General features: G+C 40.4%; 1 protein-coding gene across 5 annotated transcripts in view; it reads left to right on the top strand.

The window, feature by feature from the left end:
• Positions 1 to 2,381: 2,381 nt before the first annotated feature.
• The window catches only part of PTPN2 (protein tyrosine phosphatase non-receptor type 2), an 85,980-nt gene continuing 64,979 nt past the window's right edge, over positions 2,382 to 23,382 (top strand). Inside the window, exon 1 of one of the 5 annotated variants that reach the window (XM_078060648.1) lies at positions 2,382 to 2,584. In XM_078060648.1, the coding sequence (XP_077916774.1) occupies positions 2,516 to 2,584 (69 nt within the window). In that variant the 5' untranslated portion in view covers positions 2,382 to 2,515. The remainder of the gene's footprint in view (positions 2,585 to 23,382) is intronic. The other 4 variants (XM_036102772.2, XM_036102771.2, XM_036102773.2 and 1 more) reach the window with 4 other exon arrangements.

The following is a 23,382-nucleotide window of genomic DNA, read 5'->3' as shown; positions in this document are numbered from 1 at the left end:
TAGTGTAATATTGGTTTCAGGAGAATTTAGGGATTCATTACTTACATATAGCACCCAGGGCTCATCATAACAAGTGCCCTCCTTAATACCCATCACCCATTTAGCCTATCCGCCACCCACCCTTCTACATCAACACTGTTTGTTCTCTATTGTTAAGAGTCTCTTATGATTTGCCTCCCCTTCTCCTCTCTCTCTTTTTCCTTTCCCACAACATCATCTGTTTTGTTTCCTAAATTCCACATATAAGTGAAATCATACGGTATTTGTCTTTCTCTGACTGGCTTATTTCATTTAGCATAACACACTCTAGCTCCATCCATGTTGCTGCAAATGGCAAGATTTTATTCTTTTTGATGGCTGAGTAATATTCCCGTGTGTGTGTGTGTGTGTGTGTGTGTGTGTGTGTACACACACACACACACATATATATATACACACACACACCACATCTTCTTTATCCATTCATCAGTTGATGGACACTTGGATTGAGCTCAACTTTGAATACAGACAGGACAAGTGGGAATTTATAGTCAAGGTGCAAGGTGAGGGGGTCAGTGGATAGAAAATTACTAAGAGGTATTATAAAACAAAATTCAATTGAGTAAATTTTAAAGATAATATTGGCTTTATTCAATGATTCATGAATCAGGCATCATCAAATCTAGTAGACAGAAATGATCTGAGGAGCTGTACAAATTGAAAGACTTACAGGCAAGAAGGGGGAAGGAACAAGTTACTTATACGAGGCAAAAAAGGAGATTGGTTATTGCAAGTTTACTTTCCTTCAGAGGATGGCAGGGGTCTATCAACAGAATACCTAACTAGTGCTGATAAGGTGACTCCTAATTGACTCATTTAAGATCCCATTTCTGGGAGAGCTGAAACAGTAATTAAGTGTAGGTTTGGTAACAGGGGGCTTAGCAAGCAAGTCCATTTCAGGACTTTTGTCTTGTTTTTAACACAGAAACATCAGGGGCATTCTGACTAAACTGATCTAACAGGATTCTTCCTGCAGGCAGGCCAGGGTGTTCAGATACCACCTGGGGGATAGTGGGAGATGAGGAACCTGCTTAAATATTGAGGGCGATCAGATATTGAAAATGGGGGATTCTGGATAAACTGACTTGGTAAGATTCTTGCTAAAATTAGACAATGCAGAGAAACAGGGAAGTCCAAAAGTCAATGCTTAGTTGAAAAAGTGCTCAGAGGAACCTGAGTAGAATTTGATCAAGGAGTGACTCTTTGTCATTTCATTTAATTTTAATTAAAATTTAAACATCCAGGTGCTGGGTGGCTCAGTCAGTTAAGCCTCCAACTCTTGATTTTGGCTCAGGTCATGATCTCAGGGTCTTGGGATCAAGCCCCAAGTTGGGCTCTGTGCTCAGCAGGGAGTCTGCTGGAGATTTTGTCTCTCTCCCTCTGCCCCCGCCTCAAAAATAATAAATAGGGGTGACTCGGTGGCTCAGTCGGTTAAGCCTCTGCCTTCAGCTCAGGTCATGATACCAGAGTCCTGGGATCAAGCCCACATTGCGCTCCCTGCTCAGCAGGGAGTCTGTTTCTCCCTCAGCCGCTCCCCCTGCTCATGCTGTCTCTCAAATGAATAAATAAGATCTTTGGGAAAAAAAATAAATCTTTAAAAAGAAAAATAAAATTTAAATGTCAATACTGGGTAGCACCGCTAAAATTTTTCTAACCCTTCACATTTCTTAAGATGATGTGACAAGATACTATAAGCATATGGTTTACCAACAATGAATTATCTTAATCTGAAGAGATATGATTTCCATAACCAGCATGTTTGTGCTGTAAAGATTTTTTTTTTATAGGTAACATTGATTTTTAAGTTGGTGACATTTACTTAACAACATGTATTCTCCATAACTCCAGAAGAGGTTGCCTCTCCTTTTGCTATAGTGGCTTATTTGGCACAAAACCCTCAGGCATACAAGAGCTGGCATCAGGGCTGGTTTATACTCTCTGAGGGAGCTGAGAAATTTGTTTCAAAATTGGACACAGGTCTCTAAACTGACTTAGATGACGTTTAAAATAAAACGAAAATACTGCATTAAAAAAAATTAAGACTAAAGAGAAAAAGAGAAAAGGGACAGCAAGAAGTAAAGTCTTCCCAAGGGAATTTCTTGGTCCGCTCCAATCCTGGGAAACTCGCGGTACTGTATCTCCTCCCCCGTGCCAGGGGCCACCTAGCGCCCAACCACCTCAGACAGCGGCCTCTGGGTGGTCCCCTTGGCCCCGCCCTCTCTCCACCTGGGCGCCCTCTGGACACGCCTCCTCCAAGCGCCCCGCCCCGCCGCAGTCCGACTCCCGGCGGCGCGAGTCGGCGCGCTGACGTCCGACGCTCCAGGTACTTTCCCCGCGGCCGGCCGGGCCCGGCGTGGGGGCGGGGCAGGGCGCGGAGCGCGCATGCGCCGCAGCGCCAGCGATCTCCCCGGATCGTGCGGGGCCTGAGCCTCTCCGCCGGCGCAGGCTCCGCTCGCGCTAGCTCGCTCCCGCCGCCATGTCTGCCACCGTCGAGCGGGAGTTTGAGGAGTTGGATGCTCAGAATCGCTGGCATGAACTGTACTTGGTGAGTCGCGGGCTCGCGCAGTAGCCACAGTCCTCACCGAGGACCCGGGCTCGCGCCCGCCGGCTCCCTCCCGCCTCCCCCGCCTTCTGCTCGGGGCGGAAGTGGCGGCGCGCGGGCCGCGTCAGGGGCGCGCCTGCGCCGACCGAGTCTCTGGTTCCTTCTGAAAAAAAGACTTTGGGCGGGTGGGGATGGGGTGGGGGTTGCTCCTCGTGAGCGCAAGCGCAGAGTTAGTTCTGGAAGGCGGCTCCACAGCGGCGCCTGGTGGCGGGCGAGGACGTACTCCGCCGCGCGTGGGGGGACCCGGGTTGGGGGGTACCGGGGATACCCGCGGGCGGTCCGAGAGGTCTCGGGGGCACCGAGAGAAGGGCGGTGAGGCCTCGGGGGGGCGCGGGCGAGCGGCGGGAGCCGGCTGCAGCCTGGCGGGAGTTCGCACGCCCTGGTGGCTGACTGTCCGCGGATACCTTTTTCGCTGGCCAGGTGTTCTGTGGCTGGCTGAGCGGAGGCCGGCCGCGGCTCCCGTTTACTACGGCGCAGCCCGCTCTGGCCTTGGTGTTACGGGTGGCTCCAGGGCCTCTCGAAATGGCAGTGCCTACACCGTAGTGACGGCGGAAGCTCCCGGCGAATCCGTAATCGTAATGTTTTCAGAGCGCCCAGTGTCTCAGCGCGTGGGTCGTCCTCCACAAACAGCTTCCAGGAGCGAGAATATCTGGCTTTGGTTGTGTTAGTTGAAAGAAAGAATAAGGATGTTCTCTTTTGAATCTTTACTGAGGAATACTTGACATACAGTAAAATACACAGATTTTATGTATGGAGTTAAGCGAGTTTTCTAAATGTAAACACCTGTGTAAGCACCAACCAGGTCAAAATAACGAACCTTTCCATTACCCCGAAGGTGCCGTCATGCCCCTTCTTCCATCGCATAGACCACCGCTGTTTTGATGTCTTACTGCCATACAATAGTCTTGCCTTTTATCGAACTCATATGAATGGAATCGTGTAGTTGAATTATTTTGTGACTGGTTTCTTCACATCAACTAGAGAACTCTTAATTCATATAGAAATTTATTTCTTTGAAGATGATTTAGTTGCCTGTACTGTACTGCTTAATTATTAGCATATTATTCCCAAGATTAAATTGAGTGGTGAGTTAAATGTTGCTTCTGCTGTTCGGTTCACTATACAGAAAAAGAAAAAAAAAAGTTTTCCTGTAAATCTGGATGATTCTGGGTTTCTCCCCATTTAAATTCATTTAATTAAAAGACAGTAAAAATTGTTTCTTTGTCATGATCAGAATGTAACATTTTTTTCTTGAACACATTATCAGGAAGTATAATAAATACCCTGATTCACATGAGTAGAGTATGTTAGAATAGAGTACTAACTTTTAAGAACGCTGCTAATGGCTTTCCTAATTGTAGAGAATTTCAAATGCAAATTATAGTAGGGATCTTTATGTGAGAGCCTGCCAGCGAGCTGTGTCGTCTGCAGGTACATTTGTTTAAACAGAAGCTACTGTCTCCAGGTTGCTAGTGATATATCAAAATACAGATTGGAGAAGAGAAAGGTGAATGCTACAACTTAATTCAGCTTAACATTTTGGTTAAGCAGTTTGATTTTTGGGGGGTGGGGATAGCATTAATATCTTTGAAATTTTAATGAAAACTGTAATCCCTGTCGCCAGCAAAATGCACTTTATTATATCCACTGAAAATTTCACATTCAATTTCAAGGAATTCAGGAAACCCTTCCATGGACTCGTGCCAAGGAATCCTTAGTGGGTTAGTCAATGCTCTTATTATTTTTTTGTAATGGAAAAAGAAGAGCATTAGTTTGGTCAGTAGAAATCATGCAAAACATACTGGTGTTATAATAGAAGTGGGTCACAAACCAAGAAGGTTAGTAATGGAAAGCAAGTCTAGGAAAAGGTTTTCCTTTGACTCTAGAATATACATTCAGCCATACTACACATATGTACTGAGCACCAGTGGTGTGCCAGTCCCTACTCTGGGCCTTTGAGATTCCGCACAGAATGCAGCAAAGTTTCTTCTCTTGAGGAGCTCACAATTCTAGGACTTGTTCTTTTGATGGCCTCGTCCCAATTCCCTATTTTCATTCATTCACTCCTAACACATCTATTATGTATCAGTGTTAGAGTCCCAGCTCCTGAGGATCCAGCCTGATGGGAGTAGTAAATGGGTAAGAAGATGAAAACATAAAAGTAAGAAATGCACAAGCTAGTTTTAAGCACAGGGTGTTGTCTAATCACCCAAAGGGGTGCACCTGGGAGTTCTGGTGGTGCACGAGGTGTGGCCTTACCTAAGTCTTAAATGACAGGTTGGCTTGATGAAGAGAATAAGGGAGGGGGAAAGAATTAGTGTTCCAGAGAAGAAAGGAGTATGTGCAGAGGCACAGAGCATAGAACACCAAGAGGACTCCCAACAGATTAGCCTCATGAGGAGTATGGAATGAAGTTGAGGTGCTGGAGGGATAAGGCTGGAGAGTAAGACAGAGCCTATTAGGTGCCTGTAGATCAGACTATGAAATTGAGCTAGTTGATAGGACTCATTGAGGAATTTTAAGCCTGGAAGTACCATGGTCATACTATATTTACTTTTTAAAATTTATTTATTTATTATTATTTTTTTAAGATTTTATATATGTATTTGACAGAGAGAGACAGTGAGAGAGGGAACACAAGCAGGGGGAGTGGGAGAGGGAGAAGCAGGCTTCCCGCTGAGCAGAGAGCCTGATGTGGGGCTCGATCCCAGGACCCTGGGATCATGACATGAGCCGAAGGCAGACACTTAATGACTAAGCCACCCAGGTGCCCCCCAAAATTTTTAATTTAATTTTATTATTATTATTTAAAGGTTTTACTTATTTTTTGTTAGAGCGAGCGAGTGCACAAGCAGGGGGAGTGTCAGGCAGAGGGAGAAGCAGGCTCCCTGCTGAGCAAGGAGCCCAATGTGGGACTCAATACCAGGACCCTGGTATCATGACCTGAGCCAAAGGCAGATGCTTAACCAACTGAGCCACCCAGGCATCCCTTTACTATATTTACTTTTTAGTAAGATCGTTCTAGTGTGATTGATGGGGCTCTCCGTAGGCAGGTAGTACAGGGAAGTAGTCTGTTGGAATAAACCTGAAGAGAAGTGTCGACCTGAACTAAGGCAGTGGCAGGAGGAATGAAGGGGAGATACAGATTTGAAGTGGTAAGGGGATAAGATGTGTTTGGTTTTGAAACTGTTCAGTTCAGTTTGAGATGCCTGTAAGACGTCAAAATGGAAATAGTTTAATATATAAATACGGATTTCAGGGGAGGTCTGAGCTGTAAATAGGGACTTTGGAAATCATGAGCGCATAGGTGGTGTTTGAGGTCCTAAATGTGGATGAGATCATCTAGGGAAAATATGGAGGGTTTGGAAATGATGAAGGCCAACAACTAAGGGCGTAGGTAAAGAAAGGAGCTTGCAAAAAAGACTGGAGAGGAACAACCATGAACGTAGGGAGAAAATCGATTGTGGGTGTGAAGGGAATTGATGGTCTGGAGGCCACATGCAGTAGATGGGACAAATAAAGTCAAAACTGAAAGGGCCCATTGACTTAAGTGGATGATCAACAGATACCTTTATTTTTTATTTATTTGGGTTTTTTTTGTTTTGTGTGTGGTTTTTTGGTTTGGGTTTTTTTTGTTTGTTTTTAGAGAGGAGGAGAAAGAGGGAGGGAGGGAGGAGGGCAGAGGGAGAGGGGGAGAGAGAGAGAGAAAATCTTAAGCAGGTTCCATGCCCAGTGTGAAGCCTAGTGTGAGGCTTGATCTCACGACCCTGAGATCTTGACCTGAGCCGAAATCAAGAGCTGATGCCTAACCCACTTGAGCCACCCAGGTGCTCCCAGATACCTTTAACGAGAACAGTTTCAGTGGAGTACAGAAGTCAGATGCTGGGCATTGAGGAGAGAAGGTGGGAAGAAGTACAACCAGGTAAGTGTAGACCATTCTTTTAAGAAGGCCAACTTGACCGATGGAGTGGGGAAGGTAGTTAAAGTGAAGCACAGTTATGTCCCTACTTACTGAAAACCTTCAGTGGTCTTGTCACTGATCATAATGTAAAATTCAGATTCTTATGTGGCTCACAAGAACACATGGTCTGCCTCCCCATATGCCTTTCTTCCCTCTTTCCACTGGTTCTGTTCCTTGAAATGTATGTGTCCATTCTTCCCTGAGGGCCTTCATAATTGTAGCTCTCTCTGCCTTAGCACAACTTCTACCACTGTTTTCCCCATTAAGTACCTCCTACTCCTCCCAGAAGTCTCACTTCCTTAGTGGGGGGCCTTCCTGTCCCTCCCTTGCAGGATATGATCCCCTGTTACATACTCCACAGTGTTCCACGACTTCCCCTTTCATAGCATTGTGTTGGATGTAATGCGCAGTAGATTATTTAGGGAACACAAATTTGCATTAAGCCAAACCACTATTACTTGAGTAGGGGAAAAGTGCTTAAGTGGGCTCTCTGCTTTGTCACAAGATTGGGTGATATTTGTGTTTTGTTTTTTTTTTTTGGCAGTGCTAATTGGATTAGGAAAAGAAAGGCTTTGCTCTTGGGCAAAAACTAGTTATAACTAAAAGTTGGGCTTGCTTAGTGGTGTGAGAACTTTTCCTTTATACCTTACTGAAATTCTTGCAGGAAAGGAAAAATGAATTGATCATTTTGAGTCTGAAACTCTTTGGCCTCTTACTCCGTTTTATCCAGTTTTGAACAGTTGCTTTTATAACATAGCTTTTGATAATAGGAGGTTTCTTGGGAATAAATTATGGGGTCAGAGGAGAACAGACTATGAATCTTCTGCACTGTCTCATCAGAACTTCATGCAGGCAGTTCCAATGCCTTGTGCAGTGTCAGGCACTTAGTGGGTGCATGATAAATATTTGTTGAATAATGACTTCTTACCAGAGAAGGGTGACTTGATATGTTTTCACGGGGGAGGGAGGGAGGATTAGCCTAAAGAGAGAGGTTGGAAGTTGAAGAAATAGAAGGGATTACTGTTGGTGCCAGAAACCTCGAAAAGCAGGTGCTGATGGGAGCAAGAGCACACAGATGGAAGAACTGGCCTTGAAAGGGTACAACTGGCAGAAGTGAGATTACTGGAAAATTCTAATTTGGTTTGACTGACTAATGACATTAATGTAGTCTCAGGTTAACTGCTTTTTGAGAAATGTTCATGATTGCTTTTTTGCCTTTAGTCACTGCTGATTGCTGTCTGAATCAGGCTAGGGCATGAGAAGGGCAGAGAAAGAATGAAGTTTTGTGAGCTTTCAGGGAAGGGAGTAAAACTGTAGGGAAATGGCAAAAAAAAAACAACACAAAAAAACCCGTGGAATAATGTTTCTAGTAAATGGTGGCTCAGAAAGAATTGGTTGACTAATCAGAGTTTAGGAACCATGAAACTCTTAACTGGTCATTTTTCTTTATTAGAAATTTGTAGTTCAAATACTGTCAGCATAAGAGCCATTTGTGTCAGCTAAGTTTTAGAAGTAGGGTATCAAGAGAAGTCTATTTTTCTAGCATTTATAGAGGGTAGCCATAGGATAAACCAAAGCTTTCTTACTCTAAACAACTTCCTTTGCAGTGTGTACTACACATTGTCCTACAATTGTTTAATCTTAGGGTTTGGGGTTTCACATGGTTGCATGTGCTCTTGCTATACAGACTCCTTGAATTTCCTTGAAAATGGCCTGCTTTCTCACACTTTGGACAGTCTTTACATATGTTGGATGTGTTCTGTGCCTTCCTTACCTACCTAGGAAACCTCTTCAAGACTAGCCTCTGGTCTTCTTAGGCAAAGTTATATGATTCCTGAACCCTCTATATTCTTTTATTAGACTATGAATCACATCGTTTTATAACTGTCTACTTGTGTGTCTAGCTCTTTGAGGGGTGCTTTGTTTTTCTTTGTTTCCCCACCATTTGCCTGTAGTTCTGAGACATTCACTAAACAAAAGAATACTGCTCCCCTTTTATTTTTTTTATTTTTTATTTTTATTTTTATTTTTTTTTAAAGATTTTATTTATTTGACAGACAGAGACACAGTGAGAGAGGGAACACAAGTAGGGGGAGTGGGAGAGGGAGAAGCAGGCTTCCAGCTGAACAGGGAGCCCGATGCGGGGCTCGATCCCAGTACCCTGGGATCATGACCTGAGCCGAAGGCAGACACTTAATGACTGAGCCACCCAGGCACCCCAATACTGCTCCCCTTTTAAAATGTCAGCACCTTGGGGTGCCTCGCTGGCTTGGGGAGCATGTGACTGTTGATCTCAGGGTTGTGAGTTCAAGCCCCACATTGGGTGTAGAGATAAAAATCTTAAAAATAAATAAATAACATGTCAGCACCTTGGTTTATTCCAGCCCCCTCATTCACAGCTGAGGCGATGCCTGTTCGACATGAGGTTGGGACTTACGTAAGGTTACCACCATATCCAACAGTGACACAGATGGGACCCAAATTTAGTCCTTATGATTCTCATTTCTGTGTTATCCCAGTTTGCCAACGTGACTACTTACATTGCTTTCTCCTTAAGATTTACTTGAGATTAATGACACGGAGAGAATCATTTAAATTTTTCATAGCAAGGAGAGAACAGAATGTGTTATAATAGGTGGGGTCATTTTGGGATTGGAGGCCTTTAAAACAGTATATGGGATCCATGGATTAGACTGGAAAGTGACTTCCAAGCCCCCTGAAACTGTATGCTAAATTGTGTGTATGTGTGAGTGTATTTGGGTATTTTGTTTCTAGGTGATTCCATAGCTTTTGTTCTCATATGGATCTCTCTGACTCCTCAATAGGTAAGGACCACCGCTTTAAGGGAAAGCAGCCTTGGGAATGGTGCCCCAATAGAGAATATATAACTAGAAATTCTAACTCTGTTTTGCCTCTGATGTATGTTCTGTAGTTACTGATACCTGCCTGCAGTTGTGGAAATCCAGACAGTCACGTTTGTCCTCTTGCCTTTCTAGCTTGCCTTTTTCCATTTCTTTCTTTTTTTTTTCTTTTTTGAGGAGGGGCAGGGGTAGCAGGAGAGAGAATCTTAAGCAGGCTCCACAGCCAGCACGGAGCCTGGTGTGGGGCTCCATCTCACAACCCTACAACCCTGAGATCATGAACTGATCAAGATTCAGACGCTCAACCAACTGAGCCACCCAGACGCCCCTCAATTTCTTGATTTTTACCAGAATCTCCAAGAACTCAAGGAATCTCCCAGATTGCTACTATGCACATAATTCCCTATTCCCAGTTGGAGACCTGTTACAGCTCTTGCAGTCTCCTCTTCTCCCGTCATTCTGTCTCCCTGTTGATCACTTAGTGCTCTGTTAAAGTTGATGTTTCTTGGTGGTAAGCTGTTGGGGCTTGTTTATTTTTTTTTTCATTTTTTAAAAAAGATTTATTTATTTATGAGATAGCATGCGTGGAGAGGAGCAGAGGGAGAGGGAAAGAAGCAGACTCCGTGCTGAGCACAGAGCCCGATGTGGGGCTTGATCCCACGGCCCTGAGATCAAGATCTGAGCTGAAGTCAAGAGCTAGACACTCAACCAGCTGAGCCACCCAGGAGCCCCTCTTGGGGCTTGTTTAAACCAACTGGCATATTAGAACTTTTATTATACTCTCCATTATTTTGGGTAGCATGCTTAGCTGTGTACTATGTCAGTCTAGCATGTAAAATTTAAAACATAGCGGCTGATAACTGAGGAAGAAATATGGCTCAGCAGGATAATTTTAAAGAATGTAAATTCTGACTCTACTGTTCTGAGTAGAATACTAATTAATGATGTTCTAGCTTGCCTAGCTATTGTCTGAAATAGCTGTTAAAAATGAATGTAGTGCTGGGCGCCTGGGTGGCTCAGTTGGTTAAGCGACTGCCTTCGGCTCAGGTCATGATCCCGGAGTCCCGGGATCGAGTCCCACATCGGGCTCCCTGCTCAGCGGGGAGTCTGCTTCTCCCTCTGACCCTCCCCCCTCTCATGCTCTCTGTATCTCATTCTCTCTCTCAAATAAATAAATAAAATCTTTAAAAAAAAAAAATGAATGTAGTGCTATTTTAAATGTATTTAATGTAGTTCTAATTTAATGTTCTGTTTATGGTATAGTAGTAGTAATGTTCAGGCAGTTGTTTTGGCTTAACAGTGAAATCCTTGCTTTTAAAGATCTTAAACATCGGGGCACCTGGGTGGCTCAGTCAGTTAAGCGTTTGCCTTTGGCTCAGGTCATGATCTCAGGGTCCTGGGATCGAGCCACACGGTGGGCTCCCTGCTCAGCAGGGAGTCTGTTTCTCCCTCTCCCTCTGCCTGCCCCTCTCTCTCTCCCTCTCTTTCAAACAAACAAATAAATAAATCTTTAAAGATCTTAAACATTTTAAACACCTTTAAAATGAAACCTATGAACAAGAGGAATGTCTGCATACATAAAATCCTCTAAAATTTAGTATGTGATTTCAAACTGTTGGGGTTGATGACCTCTGGGAAAGAAGTCCTGGTCAAGAAACTGATTTCAGATTAGACACTTCAATCTGTGGCAAGTGTGGTATTTTCATGTTTGTTTTAATGTACTCTTATTCCTTTTGCAACCAGTATGTCTGATTTAATATGCTCTTTGTTATGTCAGTTTAATTTGGTTTATGTCACTGCTCATTTGTAACTTTGTTTCAAACTGCTTTCATTCCTTTGAAGAAAATCTCATATTGAATTATTTCATTCTTTCGCTGTATTTGAACAGTTTTATACTCTGAAAGCTGTCAGTCCCTCTTGCAGTTTCTAGTTGACCCTTGAACAATACAGGGTTAGCGTGAACCCCCTGCACAGTCAGAAATCTGCATGTAACTTTTGACTCCCTAAAACTTAGCTATTGATAGCCTACTGTTGACTGGAAGCCGTACGGAAGACATAGTCAATTGACACATATTTTATATGTTATGTGTATTATATACTGTATTTTTATAATAAAGTAAGCTAGAGAAAATGTTATTAAAATCATAAGGAAGAGAAAATACCCATTTTGTTCAAGGGCCAACTGTACTTAATAGTGCTTCCAGAAATTCTTTAGATGGGTTAGACAGAGGTTGTATGGCTCCCAGAGTATGTACCACTCTGTTCCTAGTCAAGGGCTGGTGTGCTGGGGTCACCTTAGAAAACTGCAGTTACTTCATGCCAGTGAGAACTGTTTCTGCATTGATTTATATTTTAATCATTGCCTGCTTCCCTTTCTCCCTCTGTCTATTGCACCCCAATGAAACAAGTATTAGCACACTGTTCTACACCTTGCTTTTTTCACTTAATCTTTTATCGGAAATCCTTCCACCTAGCTGTGTTCATTTTAACAGTTTAATAGTATTCGTTATTTAACCATTCATCTATGGATCTGTAGGTTATTTCTAGTCTTTGGCTATTAAAAATAGTGTTGCAATGAATAACCTTCCAAAGAAGTTGTATCAATGTACACTTCTATCAATGGTATAAGAAAGTGCTTATTTCCTTATACTCTTTGACCTCTACCCAGTTATACTATCCAACTTTCTGATCTTTATCTGAGAGGTGAAAAATAGTCTTACTGTAGTTACAATTTGCAATTTTGTTGTAATGAGTGAAGTTGAACAGCTTCTCTTTTTTTAAAAAGCCATTTGTAGTTCTCTTTTTGATATATAGGAGTTCTTTACACATTAAGGAAGTTAAACCTTTGTCATGTATTGCAAATGTATTTTCAGTCTGTCAGTTACCTTTTGACCTCGTTTATGGTGTTTTTTCATGTAGAAAATTTTAAATTTTTATGAAATCATACTTATCAGCCTTTTCTGGGTTTTTGTGCCATGGCCTAGAAAGACTTTGTCTGTTCTATGATTACAAAAAATTTTCTTCAGTGTTTTTATGGTGGGTTTTTTTTTATGTTTAAATAATTGTTCAACCAGGACTTTATTCTGATAAAAGGAATGAGGTAGGCATCCACTTTTTTTGTGGTAAAATATATATAACAAAATGTTCCATTTTAGCCATTTTCAAGTGTACAATTCAATGTCATTGATTCCATTTATAATGTTGTGCAACCATCACCACTGTTTCCAAAACCCTTTCAGCACCCCAAATAGAAACTCTGTACCCATTAAGCAATAACTCCTTATTTCCCCCTCCCCCTGGTAACTTCTGCTCTACTTCCTATCTGTGAATTTGCCTATTCTGGATATCTCATACAAGTGGAATTATACAGTGTTTGTCCCTTTGTGTCTGGCTTATTACACTTAGCATAATGTTGTCAAGGTTGAGCTGTGTATTATAGCCTGTTATCAACTTCACTCCTTTTTATGGCTAATATTTTTTTGTATGTATATACCACATTTTGTTTCTCCATTCATCTGTTAATGGACACTTAGGTCGTTTCCACCTTTTGACTACTGTGAATAATTCTGCTGTGAACATTGCTGTGCAGATAGCCATTGGAGTCCTTGTTTTTTAATTTTTTTGGATTTGGACCTAGAAGTGGAGTTGCCGGATAATATGGTAATTCTATGTTTAGCTTTTTGAGTAACTGCTAAACTGTTTTCTGTGGTGCCTACAACATTTTACGTTCCCACTAGCAGTGTTTGAGGATTCTAATTTCTTCATATCCTCACAAACACTTGTTATTTTCCATTTTTAAAATTATAGTCATGGTAGTAGGTATGAAGTGGTTTAGATTTGCATTTCTGTAATGACTAAGGATGTTGAGTATCTTTTTCCTGTGTTTATTGACTAAAATTGTGTATCTTGGGAGAAATGTCTATTCAAGTCCTTTGCCAATTTTTTTTCCTAAGATGACTTTTTTAACTTTTTTTTTTTTTTTTAAGATTTTATTTATTTATTTGAGAGAGAGAGAGAGGGAGAGTACAGAGGGAGAGTGAGAGGGAGAAGCAGATTCCCTGCAGAGCAGAGAGCCCAATGTGGGACTCAGTCCCAGGACCCTGAGATCATGACCTGAGCTGAAGGCAGACACTTGACCGGCTGAGCCACCCAGGCACCCAGTACTTCATTTTTTTAAGAGTAGTTTTAGATTCACAGCAAAATTGAGGGGGAGATGCAGAAATTTCTCATAAATCTTCTGCCCCCACACATGCATAGCCTTCCACATTCTCAAAATCCCCCACCACAATGGTATGTTGGTTACAATTGATAAACCTACATTGATATATTGTAAATACCCGAAGTCCATAGTTTACCTTGGGGTTCATTTTTGGTGGTGTTCATTCTGAGGGTTTGGACAAATGTACATGTATCCATCATTATGGCATTATATGTAAAAATCCAGTGTTCTCCCTATTCATCCCTACCCCCTTCCCCAACCCCATCAACCATATTTATCTTTTTACTGTCTACATAGTTTCACCTTTTCCAAAATGTCTTATAGTTGGAATCATATAGTAAGTAGCCTTTTCAGATTGGGTCTTTTACTTAGTAATATGCATTTCAGGTTCCTAAATGTCTTCATGGCTTGATAGCTCATTTCTTTTGAACACTGAATATTATTCCATTGTCTGGATGTAACATAGTTTATCCATTCATCTACTGAAGGACATCTTTGTTGCTTCCTGGTTTTGGCAGTTGTGCGTAAAGCTATGTGTCCGGTTTTTGTGTGGACATAAGTTTTCAACTTCTTTGGGTAAATAGCAAGGAGTGCAATTACTGGATCATATGGTAAGAGTATGCTTAGTTTTGTAAGAAACCGCCAAACTGTTTTCCAAAGTGGCTGTACCATTTTGTATTCTCACCAACAATGAATGAGAGTTACTGTGCTTTATTACCCTTGTCAGCATTTGGTGTTATTGGTGTTCCAGATTTTGGCCATTCTAATAAGTGTCTGCGTATTTTTACGTTGTTTGTCCTTTTGTTGTTGAACTGTAGGAATTCTTTGTATATTGTGGTTATTAATCCCTTGTCAGATATATGATATGCAAATATTTTTTCCCAATCTGTGTGTTTCCTTTTTTTTTTTTTTTTTAAAGATTTTATTTATTTATTTGAGAGAGAGAGCACATGAGAGGGGGGAGGGTCAGAGGGAGAAGCAGACTCCCTGCTGAGCAGGGAGCCCGATGCGGGACTCGATCCAGGGACTCCAGGATCATGACCTGAGCCGAAGGCAGTCGCTTAACCAACTGAGCCACCCAGGCGCCCTGTGTGTTTCCTTTTGACTGTATATTGTCATCTGATAAACAAAAGTTTTTAGTTTTTATGAAGTCCAGTGTATTTTTTTTGTCACCTGTGCTTTTGGTGTCATAATTTAAGAAACCGTTACCAAATCCAAGATCATGATGATTTTCAGTCCCTATGCTTTCTTCTAAGAGTTTTATAGTTTTAGCTCTTACATTTGGTCTTTGACCCGTTTTAGTTAATTTTTGTATGGTAAAAGTCAGCTTCATTTTTTTGCATGTGGATATCCAGTTTTCCCAGCACCATTCATTCATTCATTGAATGAATTTGCTTGCTTATTGAAAATCAAATGACCATAGATCTGAGAGTTTATTTCTGAACTTTGTGTTCTATTCCATTAATCTCTGTGACTGTTTTTATGCTATACCACACCACACTGATAGAATTACTGTAGCTTTGCAGTAAGTTTTGTAATCAGGAAGTGTGAGTCCTCCAAACTTTGTTACTCTTTTTCAAGATTGTTTCGGCTATTCAGGGTTCTGTGAAATTCTATATAAATATTGGGATGAGGTTTTCCATTTCTGCAAAAATTGTCACTGGAATTTTGATAGAGATTACATTGAATCAGTGTATCACTTTAGGTAGTTTTGTATTCTTAGTATTTAAATCTTCCAATTCATGAATACAGGATTTCTTTGTATTTATTTAGGTTGTCTTTAATTTCAGCTGTGTTTTGTAGTTTCCAGTGTACAAATCTTTCACCTTTTTGGTTGTTTATTCTGAAGTATTCTTTCTGATTCTGTTGTAAATGGGATTCTTTGCTAGTGTATAGAAATACTGATTTTTGTGTGTTGATTTTGTGTTTTGCAACTTTGCTGAATTTATTAGCTCTAACAGGTTTTTTTGTGTGGGTGGGTTCTTCAGGATTTTCTACATACAAGGTCATGTCATTTGTGAATAAAGATAGTTTAACAACTTCCTTTCCAATTTGAATGCCTGTTTGTTTATTATAGCCCCCAGTTGCTCTGGCTAAAATTTCAGTACTATGTTGAATAGAAGTGGTGAAAGTGTGGGGTACCTGGCTGGCTCATTTGGTAGAGCATGTGATTTTTGTTCTTGGGGTTGTGAGTTTGAGCCCCAGGTTAGGTGTGGAGATTACTTAAAAATAAAATCTTTAAAATAAATAAATAAAATCTTGAAAAAAAAGAAGTGGTGAAATTGGGAATCCTTGTCTTGTTCCTGACCAGTTTTTTTTTCTAAATAACTGCCTGCTTTTATCATACTGTTTGCTGAGTATCCCATCCCTCTTCCCTCTCTCTTCCCGCCATTTAGAGTACCATCTTTATAATTTGCAGAATTCCTGTATGTGTATTGAGTGAATGAAGCATGAACAAATGCCTGTATAATCTCATCTCTCTACACCTGTTCATCCTCATTTCTTGCATTTTCATCTCTTGTGCACCACAAGTTTTGTGTTCCTTATACTTCTTGCAAGACATCAGTTATTCATTCTTTCATTTCATTCATATTCATTTCATATTCATTCTTTCATTTTTTTCATTTACTTATTTTTATGTACTTTCACATCTTAATGACTTTGCACAAGCTGTTTTGTCTGCCTAGACCTGTCATTCTCTACTTATATACCTGGCATACGCCTGGTCATTCTTTTTTTTAAGATTTTATTTTATTTTAAGTAACTTCTACGCCCAGTGTGGGGCTCGAACTTCCAACCCTGAGATCAAGAGTCACATGCTCCACCAACTGAACCAGCAGGGTGCCCCTCTTGGTCATCTTTTAGGTCTATTCATGCACTGTGCTCTTTACTCCCCCAGGTGAAAGTAAATCCACTTTCCATGTTTATTTTGAATATATGTGTGTGTGTGTGTGTATTTTATTTGAGATTTTATGTATTTATTTGATAGAGCACACAAGCAGGGGGAGCAGGAGAGGGAGAAGCAGGCTCCCTGCTGAGTAGGGAGCCCGATGTGGGGCTCCATCCCAGGTCCCTGGGATCATGACTTGAGCCAAAGGTAGATCCTTAACCAACTGAGCCATGAAGGCGCCCATCTGTGTTTATTTTAAATGTGAGCATATTTTTCTTAAGGTACTTACAATAGTCTCAAGGAAAATTCTGAGGTCTGAGTACAAAAAAGAGAAGGTCGTTAGATACAGTTGTACAAATAACAGTAAACATTGACAGCAAGAATAGTGATAGATCATGAGAAATGGATATAATTTTTCAGGTCCTTAATCCCATGCAATAGAGGCTTTTTTGTTGTTCTTATTTATCATTGAAATGACCAAAATGCAGTGATAAAAAAAATCTACATTATTATTTGGCACCAGAGAAGGGTCTTACTCATATATTTGAGACTTAGAGGATTTTTTTTTCAGTTTTATTGAGAAATGATTGATATACATCACTGTATACATTTAAGGCATACAGCATGATGGTTTGATTTATATGTATTATAAAATGATTACCAGATAGGTTCTGCTAACATCCATCTTCTCATATAATAGAATAAAAAAAGAAAAGACCTGAAGGAAAACAATTTTCTCCTTGTGATGAGAACTTTTAGGATTTAATCTCAGTAACTTTTCTCTGTATCACACAGTAGTGTTAAGCTATAGTCATCATGTTGTACATTACCTCCGTAGTACTTATTTATCTTGTAACTGGAAGTTTGTATCTTTTGATGAGCTTCCTCCAATTCCAAGACTTAGGGGATTTTGATACTAAACAGTGTGAGCATCCACAAAAGCTTGGTTAAGAGTTGGTGCCTGCACTTTCTGTGAAGAGGAACAAAGTTAGACATACGGAAAATTCAGCACCTCAAGAAAGTGAGACTATTGGATCATTAGAGCACGTGAAATAGTATAAGAAATAGAGAAAACTGGAATTCAGATTCCCAAAACAAGAGCAGGTTGTAAAAATAAACCAAGAACAGGAAAGAGCTCTTAAACTTAACATAATTGTTAAAAAAAATTGAAGACTCACTAGCAAAATAGATCACGCAGAATACCAGGTTAGCGTGAGAAAAATCTCCGAATTCGGGAAAAAGATATTTAAAGTGAAAATTATGAGAGAACATTTAAAACACATAAAGATCTCAAATCTCTGTGTTAGGTGGTTCTGAGAACAGAGGACCCTTAGATGAAGCAGTGACCAAAGAAATAATGGAAGTGTCTCTGAGCTGAAGAAAGCCTTGAATTTCAAGATTAAAGGGGACCACAAAGTCTTCACCAAGAATATATTAAAAAAGCATAAAAACTTAGGTGTGATATAATGAATTTTCTAAGTATTCATGATAAAAGAAAAAGCCCTGTAAGGTAGTAAAACAAGTTATGTTTAGAGAAGAACCAGTCACATTTGCATCAGAGTTACGCACTCTGACACTGGATGCCAGAAGATAAGGGAGAAATGTCACCCATGAGCTGAGAGAAATGAAATCAGTATAGAATGTAGGTTTGGGCAGTTGAAGCCAAGTAAAATCTAGAGTTAACCTAAATAGTTATAATTATTGTTGTAAACCTTAGTGCAAACAATAAGAAATTAATTTTGAAATAATTGGAAATGTAAAAAATATGGATCCAAAGTTCTAGATTATTTCAAGAAAATATGGGGGATTGGGCTGTAGGAAGAGGGAAGTGAAACCTATAATAATTGTACCATAGATTTTACCAGTAGGTTTTTTTGTTTGTTTGTTTGTTTTTTAAGATTTTATTTATTTATTTGAGAGCACAGAGGGAGAGGGAGAAGCAGACTCCCCACTGAGCAGAGAGCCCGACGCGGTACTCGATCCCAGGACCCTGGGATCATGATCTGAGCTGAAGGCAGATGCTTAACCGACTGAGCCACGCAGACATTCCTACCAGTAGGGACTTGATAGATGCTTTCACATTAGTAGAAAAACACAAGTTCAAACATGCTTTTACAAAATTTTAAGACTAATCCCCAGTAGAATAGGAATGGTACTTTTACTTCTAAATTATTAGAGGGAAAGAGGAACAAAGAAAACTTGATTAATACAGAAAAAAACAAGGGGAAAAGGAAACAAGGAAGCACAACATATAGAAAACAGCAGCCATTACGAATCATTTTTGGGTAAAAGAAGAAATCAATATGCCATTTAGAGACTCTAGAAAATAATGAGATGACACTCTTCTAAACTTAACAGGATTTGACCAGTCTTTATTTTTTTTTTAAAGGTTTTTTTATTTATTCATTTATTTGAGAGAGTGAGAGAGAGAGAGAGAGAGAGCACATGAGAGGGGGGAAGGTCAGAGGGAGAAGCAGACTCCCTGCCGAGCAGGGAGCCCGATGCGGGACTCGATCCTGGGACTCCAGGATCTTGACCTGAGCCGAAGGCAGTTGCTTAACCAACTGAGTCACCCAGGCGCCCTTGACCAGTCTTTAAAACAAGAAAGAAAGAAAAGGATATTAATGGGCTAAGCATTTCATTCAAACTAGAAAAACAAAAAAAATGAAATAAAACTTTAGAAGGACAGACTGAATACAAAGGAAAGGTAAAAATAAATGAGTTTAGCATCTTCCCTTCCCCTTCCAAATAGGCAGTTTAATTTTACCTATGATTATAGTCCTAAAATTCTAATGATATTATTAGATATTATCTAAAGATATAGAACACCATTCCCAAATTTATTCTGGGGCTATAAAGATGGTCAGTATGAGGGAGTGTAATACTATGTAATTCATCCTCGTTGATTAAAGGAGAAAAAAAGTGTGGTCATATTGAGATCAGTTAAAATAACAAAATTTTTTTAAATACTTAAGAATGAACTTAGGAAATGTGTTGGGGGGTGTGCCTGGGTGGCTCAATCGTTAAGCATCTGCCTTCGGCTCAGGCGATGATCCCAGGGTCCTGGGATCGAGCCCTGCATTGGGCTCCCTGCTCCGCAGGAAGCCTGCTTCTCCCTCTCCACTCCCCCGTTTGTGTTCCTGCTCTTGCTCTCTCTCTGTCTCTGTCAAATAAATAATAAAATCTTTAAAAAAAAAAAAAAAAGAAATGTGTTGGGTTTGGGGCACCTGGGTGGCTCAGTCAGTTAAATGTCTGACACTTGATTTCCTCTCAGGTCATGATCTCAGGGTTGTGAGATCAAGCCCTGCATCAGGCTCCATGCTGGACGTGGAGCCTGCTTAAAGAGTCTCTCCCTCTTCCCTCTACCCCTAGTTCTGCTCCTGTGTTCTCTGTCTCTCTCTCTCAAATAAATAAAATCTTTAAAAACAATTTAAATAAGTTACTAGTTATTTTGAAATTTTACTTTTAAAAGTATACCAGATAAAGCAAGATGAATGAAATCTTAGCCTGTTAGGGTTAACAAAATTGTAAAGGAAATTTTCAGTCCATTTAGGAGACTAACATTTTTATGGGCACATCCATTTGAAACTAAATATTTACATTTTAAAATATGTAACTTAAATCATTCATAAAGACATGTAGCAGAAAATTTTTTCTTATTTCATTTCTAGTAACTATAGGCACTGTAATGAATTTTTTCCCCAAAGAGTTTATAACTTAAACCTTAGTTAGATTAATAGGTTTATTTTATAGTTTCTCTAGAAGAAATAAGTAGATATAAATAGCAAACGCTGCTTGGTCTTACATTTAAGAATTTCTTATTAATCTTACAAAATGAATAGGGTTTGTTTGTTGTTGTTGTTTGGGGGGGGGTGCAAAATGGTGGTTTTATCAAAAGCACGGGGACAGGACCCATGGGCAGAAAGAGCTGCAACACGGGTTGTGGGGGGTGGCTGATTATATACTGTGGGATTGGGGGAGGTAAGGAAAAAGGGAGGTTTCAAAAGAACTTTCATATGCTAAAGAGGACCTACAAGATACTGGAGCCCTTGCCATTGTGAAGTTAAGGTTGTTTTCCCCTCTAGCAAGGCATTAACATTAAGATAGTTGGGAGATTCCTGGAAGAATGTCACACATGTCCCACCCAGGAGTGGGGGGGGGCGGGGGCGGGCGGGGGAGGTTCCAGGGTCAAAATGAATAGTTTTTAAAAACCATTTTTTCCCTTTTTGTCCAAAACATGTTACTGTCTTCTGTCCAAGAAAATAAACTTTTTATTGAGCTGAATGGTTTCATGTGGGGCTTGTAAAACCTTGACATTCAATTTCTGTCAAAATAAGAGCCATAGTAATATAGTCAGTGATACTGTAATAGCAATGTAAAGGGACAGATGGTAGTTATGCTTATGGTGAACATAGCATGATGTATACTTGTCAAGTCACTAAGCTGTACATCTGAAACTAATGTAACATTGTGTGTCAACTGTTCTAAAAAAATAAGAGCCATAGTTTGCTATTCATTGCTGTGAATGGCATTCAAGGGTATATGTCAAGGATAGGCATGGCTGTTTATGAAGTGAAGAGTAGCTAGATGTTTAGCAAGAAAGTGTCTTATTCTTGTAGATCAGCCTAGCATTATTTGAGCATTGGCAAATTAAATTCTATAGTAGAGTCAGTTTAGCTCCTTACTCAAACCATATGTCAAAATAAATTTCAAGAGATTAAATGTTATGTGTATAAAAATATTAGATGAAATAATAAGAGAAAGTAGCTGTGTTGAAAGTAAGTATGTTCAGAATTTAAAGTTAGAATCTTTTTTTTAAAGATTTTTTATTTATTTATTTGAGAGAGAGAGAATGAGAGAGAACACATGAGAGGGGGGAGGGTCAGAGGGAGAAGCAGACTCCCTGCCGAGCAGGGAGCCCGATGTGGGACTCGATCCAGGGACTCCAGGATCATGACCTGAGCCGAAGGCAGTCGCTTAACCAACTGAGCCACCCAGGCGCCCCTAAAGTTAGAATCTTCTGCCTGGATATAAGTTGTAAGGCCATTGGTTGAAGTGGATTATTTTATGTTCCAGAAATTAGGCTTCTTTGCAAAAGGAGATGATGGGTAATCTTAATATAGTCAACTACATGTGTATATAAATTACAAATACGCTGAGGAGCTAAATGAATTTTTCTCCCAAATAGCAAATAGTGGCTCAGTTCCATTTATTGATTTTGTTATTCCTTTGTTTATATCATGTATTATCATTCGAGGAGACTGTATGAGTTTATGCTGTTGCTGAGATGGTATGAGTGCCTGGCTTTTAAACAGCTACATGATACTCAATTGATTGGATGTACCACTGTTTTTTCAACCGGTCTTTCTGTCATTGGACATTCAGGTTATTTTTAGCTTTCAACATTATAAATAACTCTATGAAAGAGATCTTTGTACATGAGTTACCCACATTTTGGGTTATTGCCCCTAAAAGAGAAGTAATTAGTGAGCCAATTAGTCCTAGCCTTTTTTGAGCAAAAATCAAAATAAATTGGATTTTTAAAATTTTTCATTAAATAAACACAATCTTTTCCATTTAGATTTAGCTTTAATTAGGTAAGAGTTGGTATTAGATAAGAATAGTGGTTTTCTGGGGCGCCTGGGTGGCTCAGTCGGTTAAGCAGCTGCCTTCGGCTTGGGTCATGATCCTGGGGTCTTGGGATCGAGCCCCACGTCCGGCTCCTTGCTCGGCGGAAAGCCTGCTTCTCCCTCTCCCTCTGCCTGCCACTCTGCCTACTTGTGTTCTCTCTCTGTCAAATAAATAAATCTTAAAAAAAAAAAGAATAGTGGTTTTCTTTTCTTTTTTTTTTTTTTTAAGATTTTATTTATTTATATTCATGAGAGACAGAAAGAGGCAGAGGGAGAAGCAGGCTCCCTGCTGAGCGGGCCCCCCCCCCCCCCCCCGCCCCGGGGCTCGATTCCAGGACCCCGGGATCATGACCTCAGCCAAAGGCAGTTGCTTAACAACTGAGCCACCCAGGCACCCAGAACAGTGGTTTTCAACTGGATATTGGTGAGATAGATTTGTGGTGGAGTTTGCTGTCCATGGAAATTTGGCAATGTGTAAAGAGGTTTGTTACAGCTGGGAGAAGGAATGGTACAACATTATTGAGTAGAGGCCAGCGTTGCTGCTGCTAAACATGCTACAGGGCACAAGACGGTCCCCACAACAAAGAATTATCCAGCCAACAAAGAATGTCAGTAGTGCTGAGTTTGAGAAACCTTGGATTTGCAGGTTTTGCTGCTGGCAGGAAACATTCTTACAGTCTTTAGGGCTACTGTTTATGGGTTCTCTCTGCTCTAGGAGGGGAATGTTTTAGCATCAAATGTCAATAGAGGCTGATTCTGCCAAATGTAATACAGACCTAGTAAATAGCTCAACACGTATCTTCCCATTTTGAGAAACACCATGTGTTTGTTTATACAAAATGCTTATAAAATTATTTTTGTGTATTGGGTATTCTTGAAAATGACTCATTCAGTGTCAGACCTGGTTATTGTTGAGATTTGGCCATACTGTGTGTATTCAAGATCTGCATTTAGCTGCATGAGGAAGAAAATCAGGCAGTAGCTGACTTAACAAATAGAGGCTGATTTTTCTCCTGCAGTGACAGTTCTGGAGATGGGAGTCCAGAGTTGTTACTATGGCTCCCTGATGTCCTCAGTGACCCGATTTCCTCTATTTCTGCTTAGCCTTCCTTAGAATGTGCTTTTTACCTTGTTGGCATGGGATATCTCCTTCCCATTCCCACTCCTCACCCGCAACATC

This window comes from Halichoerus grypus, chromosome 13, assembly GCF_964656455.1.
Source record: "Halichoerus grypus chromosome 13, mHalGry1.hap1.1, whole genome shotgun sequence".
Classification (NCBI taxonomy): domain Eukaryota; kingdom Metazoa; phylum Chordata; class Mammalia; order Carnivora; family Phocidae; genus Halichoerus; species Halichoerus grypus.
The sequence above is the reverse complement of the archived record's forward strand: the minus strand, read 5'-3'. Positions and strand labels throughout refer to the sequence as shown.